We start from the raw sequence: 12,086 nt of genomic DNA on the forward strand, positions 1-12,086 counted from the left end.
ATAAAACCTCAACCCAATTCAGATAAAGTTAATCTCTTCCAATATTCTCATGCTAGTCTAGAAACCAACTATAGAAAAAAAGATGACTACTGTATGTGCTACGAAGAGCATTAAGAGGAGTAACAAACTAAGTCCATGTCATTTTGTTGTCTAAAACATGCCCCAATAGGTCTTATTCTAATGCTAAGACAGCATGATACAGTAACTTTACCATTGTGTTTGGCCTCATCATGGCCATGGCAGATCAGGTGCTGTGCCTTTAAACAGCAAAGGGTTGCCATAAACCTGTAACCTTAACCCTCAGTCCCATAGCACACCTTTTGCCAGATAAGAGACATATTAACACAGTACACATACACTCAGGTCTTCTATATTCACACACACACACACACACACGTGTACACACACACACAGTACAAAGAAGGTTCAGGTCCTTATTGATTTCCGTTTGAAGTCCCAGGTTTACTGGAGTGGCTGCTGTCTTTAAGGTAAGATAAAGTTAATTTGGATTCCTTTATTTGCTGTGCGTTAACATTCAGTATAATATGACTATAGGTCAACAGAACGTTGTTGGTATGAATGTATGATTTGGCTCCCGAGTGGCGCAGCGGTCCAAGGCACTGCATCTCAGTGCTAGAGGCGTCACTACAGACCCTGGTTCGATTCCAGGCTGTATCACAACCGGCCGTGATTGGGAGTCCCATAGGACGGCACACAATTGGCCCAGCGTCGTTAGGGTTTAGCCGGGGTAGGCCGTCATTGTCAATCAGAATTTGTTCTTAACTGACTTGCCTAGTTAAATAAATAAACAATCTACTCTGACAGATGGAATAGATTATTCTTGGTGTTGACTCTGTGTTGTACACATTGACTATGCGGTTCGGTATGCTTTTCTTTGGCAGCTAGTTCTTTCACTCCACTTCCACATATGGTTTTATCTACTTGGAATTTTATCAATCTGTGGACTTAATAACATGGTATATTATCACCTGTGATATATTAGTGCTAGCATTAGCATTTGGACCATCATTGTAAAAAATAATCACCTATGCCTCTCGCTCAAGCCATAGTAGAAGGTCGATACTAACTCTACCTTGATTCTGACCAATTCAAATTGAGGGTGACAGAAGTTTATATTCCATTTTTGCTGCAATGCTCTTCAAACTTGCAGGGTAGCCTAGTGGTTAGAGAGTTGGACTAGTAACCAAAAGGTTGCAAGTTCAAATCCCAGAGCTGACAAGGTACAAATCTGTCGTTCTGCCCCTGAACAGGCAGTTAACCCACTGTTCCTAGGCCGTCATTGAAAATAAGAATTTGTTCTTAACTGACTTGCCTAGTTAAATAAAGGTAAAATAAAAAATGATATTGCAGCTAGTCTCTCGTAGCTGAGATTTGGTTCTGGGTGTTGGGATTACATTGCGACAAAACACAGCTCTGGTTCTTTTCTATCTGAATGTGGCAAAGGTACTATTTAATGTTTGAGTCATGTTTCATGTTTATGACAGTTGTGGAAAAACACGATTTCAATATGTGAAATCACTTCACGTGATGATATCACACATGAAGTGTCACGTCTCCAGAGTTTCAAGTTCCTTGGTGTCCACATCACCAACAAACTATCATGGTCCAAACACACAGAGAGAGTCGTGAAGAGGGCACAACAACGCCTTTTCCCCCCAAAGAAATGCCACCCCAATCTTTCCAACAATTGTTACAAACAGATTATTTCACTTATTATTCCAATTCCAGTGGGTCAGAAGTTTACATACACTAAGTTGACAGTGCCTTTAAACAGCTTGGAAAATTCCAGAAAATTATGTCATGGCTTTAGAAGCTTCTGATAGACTAATTGACATAATTTGGGTCAATTGGAAGTGTACCTGTGGATGTATTTCAAGGCCTACCTTCAAACTCAGTGCCTCTTTGCTTGACGTCATGGGAAAATCAAAAGAAATCAGCCAAGATTGTAAACCTCCACAAGCCTGGTTCATCCTTGGGAGCAATTTCCAAATGCCTGAAGGTACCTTGTTCATCTGCACAAGGACACAAGTATAAACACCATGGGACCACGCAGCCGTCATATCGCTCAGGAAGGAGACACATTCTGTCTCCTAGAGATTAAGGGAATTTTGTGCGAAAAGCGCAAATCGATCCCAGAACAACAGCAAAGGACCTTGTAAAGATGCTGGAAGAAACAGGTACAAAAGTACCTATATCCACAGTAAAACAAGTCCTATATTGCCAGAACCTGAAAGGCCGCTCAGCAAAGAAGAAGCCACTGCTCCAAAACCGCCATAAAAAAGCCAGACTACGGTTTGCAACTGCACATGTGGACAAAGATCATACTTTTTGGAGAAATGTTCACTGGTCTGACGAAACAAAAATAGAACTGTTTGGCCATAATGACCATCGTTATGTTTGGAGGAAAAAGGGGGAGGCTTGCAAGCCGAAGAACACCAACCTTGAAGCATGGGGGTGGCAGCATCATATTGTGGGGGTGCTATGCTGCAGGAGGGATTGGTGCACTTCACAAAATAGATGGCATCATGAGGCAGGGAAATTATCTGGATATATTGAAGCATCATCTCAAGACATCAGTCAGGAAGTTAAAACTTGGTCGCAAGTGGCTTTTCCAAATGGACAATGACCCCAAGCATACTTCCAAAGTTGTGGCAAAATGGCTTAAGGACAACAAATTAAAGGTATTGGAGTCGCCATCACAAAGCCCTGACCTCCATCCTATAGAAAATGTGTGGGCAGAACTGAAAAAGCGTGTGCGAGCAAGGAGGCCTACAAACCTGACTCAGTTACACCAGCTCTGTCAGGAGGAATGGGACAAATTTCACCCAACTTATTGTGGGAAGCTTGTGGAAGGCTACCCAAAACATTTGGCCTAAGTTAAACAATTTAAAGGCAATGCAGGCAATGCTACCAAATACTAATTGAGTGTATGGAAACTTCTGACCTACTGGGAATGTGATGAAAGAAATAAAAGCTGAAATAAATAATTGTCTCTAGTATTATTCTGACATTTCACATTCTTAAAATAAAGTGGTGATCCTAACTGACACAAGACAGGGAATTTTTACTAGGATTAAATGTCAGGAATTACTAAAAACTGAGTTTAAATGTATTTGGCTAAGGTGTATGTAAACTTCCGACTTCAACTGTAAGTGGGCATGTTTAAATGTGTCTGGCTTATCATTCCAAATACAATTAAATATATTTTGCTCATATGATTCAAAAATCGAGTCATCTGGAGTAGGCAGGGGGAGTAGGCAGGGCCATTAGTAAGTAAGTAAACTGTGATAGGACCAAAGAGTTAATCAATGTGATTTTTTTCAATAGATAGACATGTATTTACCTCTCCATGGTTGCAGAATCGTATCTATTTTTGCTAACTTTCTATTGAAATTAATTCTGGCAAGTTCAATTTATATTTTTTGAGATGTGAATACCAAGTATGTCTACTTCACCATCCGCCCATTTTATTGGTAGACTACAAAATAGTGTAAACAGTTTTTTAACGATCCAATACGTAATATGGTACACTTGTCATAATTAGGTTTTAGTCCAGAGAGGCTAGAAAAGTGATCAAGATCTTCAATGAGACTGCAGGGATCCAGATTGCGGACTTAAGAAAAAACTTGAGTCATCAGCATACATTGACACATTTGTTTTTATCCCCTGGATTTCTAACCCCTTGATATTCTTATTGGATCTACTTTTAATAGCTAGTATTTCAATGGCCATAGTAAATATGTATGGAGACAATGGACAGCCTTGTTTTACTCCTCATAAAAGCTCAATACTTTCGTAGAAGTAACAATTATTTTCTATTTTACATCTGGGGTTGCAGTACATAATTTTAACATTATTATTAGGAAATACATCCTTACAATTAATACCATTCAGTGGAAATGGAGGAGAATGAAAAGAAAACATATGCGTAAAATATTTTGCTTCCTCTTTCAAAATATCAATTGGGAATCATGGATGACTCCATCAGTTGTAACGAGTTTCTGTAAATTATTTTTGATAGCATTTCTATGTTGAAGATTCAATACAAATGTTGTGAATTTGTCACTATTTTGGCTTTATTTTTGTAATATATTACACTTGATCATTCTTGAATAAGTACCTCCATTTCATTTTGTTTTTCCTCTAACCTATTTTGTTTCTGTCACGATGTCACGCCCTGGCCTTAGTTATCTTTGTTTTCTTTATTATTTTGGTTAGGCCAGGGTGTGACATGGGTGATTTATGTGTTGTCTTGTCTAGGGGTTTTTGTAGATTTATGGGGTTGTGTTCTTTTAGGTGTCTAGGTAAGTCTATGGTTGCCTGGATTGGTTCTCAATCAGAGACAGGTGTTTATCGTTGTCTCTGATTGGGAGCCATATTTAGGCAGCCATATTCTTTGGGCATTTTGTGGGTGATTGTTTCCTGTGTCAGTGTTTGTGCCACACGGGACTGTTTTCACGTTTCTTGGTTTGTAGTTGTTCATGTTTAGTGTCTCTTATTAAAGAACCATGAACTATAACCACACTGCGTTTTGGTCCGCCTCTCCTTCCCAGGAAGAAAGCCGTGACACACGACCGTCGTATAAATAATTGGATCAAGGCGCAGCGCGAGTAGAGTTCTACATTTTAATGATAGTGAATACTTCCAAAACAACAAAAATATACCGATCGCGAAATACGTAGCGCACATAGGCACTCACACAAAACAATATCCCACCTAGCAGGTGGGAAAAAGGACACACTAAGTATGATCCCCAAATAGAGGTAATGACAATCAGCTGCCTCTAATTGGGAACCATACACACACACCAACATAGAAATATAATACCTAGAAACCTCCCTAGTCGCGTGACAGTTCTCTATAGTCCAGTTTCAGTTACCTGTGCTGTTACTTATTTTTCCTTCATTAGTCTAAACTCTTTTGACCCAAACTGCTTTTGTTTTAATGATGAGTACTTTTTTAAATTTTACCTTAATTTAACTAGGCAAGTCGGTTAAGAACAACTTCTTATTTACAATGAGGGCCTAGGAACAGTGGGTTCACTGCCTTGTTCAGGGGCAGAACGACAGATTTTTACCTTGTCAGCTCTGGGATTTGATCTGGCAAACTATCGGTTACTAGTCCAATGCTCTAACCACTAGCCTACCTGCTGCAATTCAATACAATGAGCATTGTATTGAATGGCCTCTAAAAGTACATTTAAAACTGTCCGATACAAGAAGAGGATCCTCTGTACCTATGTTGTGCAAAAAAAGTACATTATAAATAATTTTGTCTTAGTTAAGAACATTCAATAGGCTTTGATTACATTTACAATATCCCTGTCCACGTGGAAATTTTGTAAGAGTTATTAGAGGCCAATAAGATGGTGGTCCAATCGCATTCGGTCTCCTGTTAATACTTTTAAAAAAAACGTTTGATGCCATCAAGAATGAGACTAGGAAGTAATCAAGACGGTGAACTTGATTAAGCCTCCCCCATGTATATCTCACTAGGTCAGGGTTTTTCAGCCTCCATATATTCTAATAATGTATACATGATCTTCGGGATCTCCTTAAGTGCTTGAAGGGTGATAGTTTTGTTGTGTGATTTCTTTTACGATCCATTGATGTACTTAAAACCGTATTATAATCTCACACCATAATAGATAATAATAGATGAATATGTTGCTTGTGAGCTCAATAGATTATTATATATATTTTCGAAGAAGTATGGCTCATCATTATTTGGCCCATATACAGTGCATTGCGAAAGTATTCGGCCCCCTTGAACTTTGCGACCTTTTGCCACATTTCAGGCTTCAAACATAAAGATATAAAACTGTATTTTTTTGTGAAGAATCAACAACAAGTGGGACACAATCAAGATGTGGAACAACATTTATTGGATATTTCAAACTTTTTTAACAAATCAGAAACTGAAAAATTGGGCGTGCAAAATTATTCAGCCCCCTTAAGTTAATACTTTGTAGCGCCACCTTTTGCTGCGATTACAGCTGTAAGTCGCTTGGGGTATGTCTCTATCAGTTTTGCACATCGAGAGACTGAATTTTTTTCCCATTCCTCCTTGCAAAACAGCTCGAGCTCAGTGAGGTTGGATGGAGAGCATTTGTGAACAGCAGTTTTCAGTTCTTTCCACAGATTCTCGATTGGATTCAGGTCTGGACTTTGACTTGGCCATTCTAACACCTGGATATGTTTATTTTTGAACCATTCCATTGTAGATTTTGCTTTATGTTTTGGATCATTGTCTTGTTGGAAGACAAATCTCCGTCCCAGTCTCAGGTCTTTTGCAGACTCCATCAGGTTTTCTTCCAGAATGGTCCTGTATTTGGTTCCATCCATCTTCCCATCAATTTTAACCATCTTCCATGTCCCTGCTGAAGAAAAGCAGGCCCAAACCATGATGCTGCCACCACCATGTTTGACAGTGGGGATGGTGTGTTCAGCTGTGTTGCTTTTACGCCAAACATAACGTCTTGCATTGTTGCCAAAAAGTTCAATTTTGGTTTCATCTGACCAGAGCACCTTCTTCCACATGTTTGGTGTGTCTCCCAGGTGGCTTGTGGCAAACTTTAAACGACACTTTTTATGGATATCTTTAAGAAATGGCTTTCTTCTTGCCACTCTTCCATAAAGGCCAGATTTGTGCAATATATAGTCTCCCACCTCAGCTGTAGATCTCTGCAGTTCATCCAGAGTGATCATGGGCCTCTTGGCTGCATCTCTGATCAGTCTTCTCCTTGTATGAGCTGAAAGTTTAGAGGGACGGCCAGGTCTTGGTAGATTTGCAGTGGTCTGATACTCCTTCCATTTCAATATTATCACTTGCACAGTGCTCCTTGGGATGTTTAAAGCTTGGGAAATCTTTTTGTATCCAAATCCGGCTTTAAACTTCTTCACAACAGTATCTCGGACCTGCCTGGTGTGTTCCTTGTTCTTCATGATGCTCTCTGCGCTTTTGACGGACCTCTGAGACTATCACAGTGCAGGTGCATTTATACGGAGACTTGATTACACACAGGTGGATTGTATTTATCATCATTAGTCATTTAGGTCAACATTGGATCATTCAGAGATCCTCACTGAACTTCTGGAGAGAGTTTGCTGCACTGAAAGTAAAGGGGCTGAATAATTTTGCACGCCCAATTTTTCAGTTTTTGATTTGTTCAAGTTTGAAATATCCAATAAATGTCGTTCCACTTCATGATTGTGTCCCACTTGTTGTTGATTCTTCACAAATAAATACAGTTTTATATCTTTATGTTTGAAGCCTGAAATGTGACAAAAGGTCGCAAAGTTCAAGGGGGCCGAATACTTTCGCAAGGCACTGTAGATTAATTAGCCAGATTTAAAATAATCCATCTTCCTTGTGGATCTGTTTGCACAGTTTGCACATTCGGATCAAAATGTGTATTAATTAGTATAATCACCCCTTTTGAGTTTATTTGCCTATGACAAAAAATATATTTCTCCCTCCCAGTCCTTTTTCTACTGAACATAATCTATATTTGTAGAATGAGTTTCCTGTAAACAATAGATACATTTTTACCTGCAAAGAGAAATAATATTTTTTATTTATTTATTATCTGCTAAGTCATTACAATTACAACTGGCTATACTTATTTCCCCACTTACCATAATGATACCCAAGTTTCCATTATACTTATCACAACCAATGTTTGTAAACTTACCATTAAAAAGCACCATGATTTAATTTGAAGATTCAAGTTTATCATATCCATTCTGCATTGCCATAAGTCTAACTTTAAGTCCACTTAGTCCACGGTTCCATACAGCATGAATAAAGAAAGTCCATAATGGAAAAAAACATTTTTTGTAAAAAAACAAATTAATCCGTAATTGTACTTTGTAATGAGGTGCATATGTGTATCGAGGACTACTTCAACAGGAGGTAGCTATCACTCACAGCCACCTTGCAATCTTTGAGTCCTTGAACATTTGGTTGTTTACTTATAATTTATCGACCACTAGACGAACATTCTTCTTCTCTGCTCGGAGCCCTTTGAAATGGGGTACAGGGCACGTCATCACTTCACTATTTCATGGGGAAATAGTTCATTAATAGAGAACGGGGTGTTCTTCAATTCCCTAACCTGTTGTAACAAGGCAATTTTCATTTTGTAATGTGCGTCAGCATAGCTACGATTGGACGAGGCCTTCCCTTTGAAAACCACCTGTCATCTTGAGATTACGTTTCATCAACACCTTGACTTTTTCCTCCGTTGACTGATAGTTTTTGTTTTCATCCTTCTTTATTCCTATTATAACAATATTATTCTTCATACTTCTGCACTTTGAATTATTACAGACTATTTTCTACATTATAGAATAATAGTGAAGACATCACAACTATGAAATAACACGTATGGAATCATGTAGTAACCAAAAGAGTGTTAAACAAATCAAAATTAATTTATATTTATGATTCTTCAAAGTAGCCACCCTTTGCCTTGATGACAGCTTTGCACACTCTTGGCATTCTCTCAACCAGCTTCATGAGGTAGTTGTGTTTGTCCTTGCAGGTTTCTACTGAGGTGCAGGTGTTAACTTCACAAGATGCCGATACAAGACACGTTTCTCATTTTAGAGTAAGAGTCCCATTCCTGTTCACATTCATATCCGTCGAGGACACACACGCACAAGCACACGCTGAAATAGACTTTGCCTGTCACTTGTCATGAACTCCTACAGCGATGAGAAATTCACCAACCAATTACCTTCTCTTCCCTTAGAATCTTCATCCCGTTGATCACATTTGGCATCAGCATCGTCTGCTGCATAGCCTTCTGTAAGTCCTTACACCGGGCCCGCGAGGTGCATCTGGACCGGGAGGAGAGACGAGACAGGCCCTCCATCTATGTCATTCCCTTCCCCGCAGTATCTTATGACAACGAAGACATCCACAGGCCTCCTCGCTACAGCACCTCAGAGTTCTACAGCCCACCTCCTGCCTACAATGAGGTAATAGTCCATCCTAAACATGAGGTAAAAATTGTACCGCACAGTAGGATTTACACAATACAATGGATTTTTATTCACATGTGTTGGGTAAAACACTGTACTGTATTGTAAATGTGTTTTAATCTCTATTCATCCACTTTTGATCTAATTATGTCTAGGTGGAGATGAAGCCAGACTTTATCCACCCAGAGCTTCCTCCAGCCTACTCTGAGCTCTCCAACACACCTGTTTTCCCCATGCAATCTTACTCAGTGCCTCCTGAACCCCACTCCCAACCATAGGACTGTACCACCTTAGGAATCCTGTGAGGGGGAGGCCTGAGGCCACAGACTAAGGGATAAATAACACAGAAAATGGCACATACTGTATGTGGAGTGGGGATCCTGAAGCTGGACATGTATACCACAGAGACTTGGTCCTTGGGAATGTGGAATGGGGACGTGAGGTGGAAAGTTTGGAGACCATAAGGAAAAGCGTGTTTGGACGTCTATGAAAGTGTGTACTTTAAAGCAAAAGTTGGGGATAAGAGATCGAATGGGGTTGCGTAGTAGCTATAGCTACCAATCTGTACAACCAGTGTGTAAATATTAAGAAATCTTTCACATTTTATTTTTCAAAGTGTTACTCAGAATAGTTTATTAATTTATGTATCAATGTCATGGACCTGGTGTAATATGGTAAATTATTTTAACTTTTTTGACATTGGGAATAAAGTCTGTTCTTATATCAATGATCTGATCTGTCCTATATTAGCCATTTATGATGCTGTAACACATCGTCCATGCTCTTTGGCCCAATAGGTTACATAACAGCTCTACCCAGGAAGCTGTTCTGTGAAACACTGGGAAGATATTGAACAGACAATCTGATAAAAATGTACTATGTGATGGACATGACAGGTTGTGGCATAGCTCTCGGTTATAAATCTGTTATTTCCTGTTACTCCAGTTGCCCAATCATATATCCTTACATGAATTGGAACAAGTCTTTGGCTGATGATGTGTAGTGTATGAAGTGACAGCAAAATGGTAACCCCTTCAATTAATGCCCCCTTGCCTATTTCTATTTATTATGGATCCCCATTCACTTCTGCCAAGGCAGCAGCTTCTCTTCCTGGGGTCCAAACATATTAAAGCACTTACATTACATATAAAACAAAACATAAAACAGAACATCATATAACATTATTACCCCACTACACATCTACAAAACAAAATGTACTATACCACCATACAACAATATCACAATGTATGTGTATGCATGTGTCTGTACCTTTCTGTCTCTTCACAGTCCCCGTTCTTCCATAAGGTGTATTTCCCGTTGTTCCATAAGGTGTATTTCCCGTTGTTCCATAAGGTGTATTTCCCGTTGTTCCATAAGGTGTATTTCCCGTTGTTCCATAAGGTGTATTTCCCGTTGTTCCATAAGGTGTATTTCCCGTTGTTCCATAAGGTGTATTTCCCGTTGTTCCATAAGGTGTATTTCCCGTTGTTCCATAAGGTGTATTTCCCGTTGTTCCATAAGGTGTATTTCCCGTTGTTCCATAAGGTGTATTTTTACCTTTTTTTTTTTTAGCTGATTCTACTGCTTGCATCAGTTACCTGATGTGGAATAGACTTCCATGTAGTCATGACTCTAAGTGGCACTGTGCGCCTCCCATAGTCTGTTCTGGACTTGGGGCTGTGAACCTCAACTTGCTAAATTTCCACATTTTTCATTATGAGAAGTAGTTGAGCTTTAGGGTTTAGTGAGTGATTTGTCACAAATACAATGCTTTTAGTTTTGTAAATATTTAGGACTAACTTATTCCTTGCTACCTATTGCGGAAACTAACTGCAGCTCTTTGTTAAGTGTGGCAGTCATTTCAGTTGCTGTAGTAACTGAAGTGTATGGTTTTGAGTCATCCACATACAGTACATGCTTTACTCAAAGCCAGTGGCATGACGTTAGTAAAGATTGAAAAAAGTAAGGGGCCTAAACACCTACCCTGGGGAATTCCTGATTCTTCCTGGTTTATGTTTGAGAGGCTTCCATTAAAGAACACCCTCTGTGTTCTGTTAGACAAGTAACTCTTTATCCACATTATAGCAGGGGGTGTAAAGCCATAACACATACATTTTTTCAGCAGCAGACTACGATCGATAATTTCAAAAGCTGCCCTGAAATCTAACAAGACAGCCCCCACAATCATTGTATCATCAATTTCTCTCAGCCAATCATCAGTAGTGCTGTGCGTGTTGAGTGCCCTTCCCTGTAAGCATGCTGAAAGTCTGTTGTCAATCTGTTGACTGTGAAATAGCTTTGTATCTGGTCAAACTATTTTTTCCAGAAGTTTACTAAGGGTTGATAACAGGCTGATTGGTCGGCTATTTGAGCCAGTAAAGGGGGATTGATTATTATTGGGTAGCGGAATGACTTTAGCTTCTCTCCAGGCCTGAGTGCACACACTTTCTAGTAGGCTTAAATTGAAGATGTGGCAATATCGTCAAGATATTATCCTCAGTAATTTTCCATCCAGATTATCAGAACCCGGTGGCTTGTCATTGTTGATAGACAACAATAATTTTTTCTCCTCTTCCACAAAGACTTTACGGAATTCAAAAGTACAATTCTTGTCTTTCATAATTTGGTCAGATATACTTGACTGTGTAGTGTCAGTGTTTGTTGCTGGCATATCATATATACGTTTGCTTATCTTGCAAATGAAAAAGTAGTTGGCAATATCAGTGGGTTTTGTGATGAATGAGCCATCTGATTCAATGAATGACGAAGCTGAGTTTGCCTTTTTTCCCAAGATTTCATTTAAGGTGCTCCAAAGCTTTATACTAGCATTCTTTATTTAATTTATTTTTGTTTGTTTCATATTATAGTTTATTTTCATTTTTATTTAGTTTAGTCAGATTATTTCTTAATTTGCAGTATGTTTGCCAGTCAGTTGGGCTGCCAGACTTATTTGGCATGCCTTTAGCCTCATCCCTCTCAACCACACAATTTTTTTAATTCCTCGTCAATCCAAGGGGATTTAATCGTTTTTACAGTCATTTTCTTAATGGGTGCAGGCTTATTAGTAACTGGAATAAG

The 12,086-nt window shown here is 39.1% G+C and overlaps 1 protein-coding gene across 1 annotated transcript; it reads left to right on the forward strand.

The window, feature by feature from the left end:
• Positions 1–322: 322 nt before the first annotated feature.
• Positions 323–9,735, forward strand: LOC149979352 (uncharacterized). The gene is made up of 4 exons (XM_090193137.1): positions 323–488; positions 8,567–8,632; positions 8,777–9,005; positions 9,164–9,735. Exons 2-4 carry the CDS (start codon positions 8,601–8,603, stop codon positions 9,284–9,286), a joined length of 384 nt encoding a protein of 127 aa, XP_090049263.1. The 5' UTR covers positions 323–488; positions 8,567–8,600; the 3' UTR covers positions 9,287–9,735.
• Positions 9,736–12,086: the final 2,351 nt, after the last annotated feature.

This window comes from Oncorhynchus mykiss, chromosome 12, assembly GCF_057628025.1.
Source record: "Oncorhynchus mykiss isolate SJ-2025 chromosome 12, ASM5762802v1, whole genome shotgun sequence".
Classification (NCBI taxonomy): Eukaryota; Metazoa; Chordata; class Actinopteri; order Salmoniformes; family Salmonidae; genus Oncorhynchus; species Oncorhynchus mykiss.

What these genes read in the sequence shown, in the direction of transcription:
- LOC149979352 (XM_090193137.1), top strand. Translation starts at nt 8,601, where the DNA reads ATGCCGATACAAGACACGTTTCTCATTTTAGA. An exon ending in GACACGTTTCTCATTTTAGA is followed by an intron (nt 8,633 to 8,776) that starts GTAAGAGTCCCA and finishes CTCTTCCCTTAG; the next exon opens with AATCTTCATCCCGTTGATCA. An exon ending in CACCTCCTGCCTACAATGAG is followed by an intron (nt 9,006 to 9,163) that starts GTAATAGTCCAT and finishes AATTATGTCTAG; the next exon opens with GTGGAGATGAAGCCAGACTT.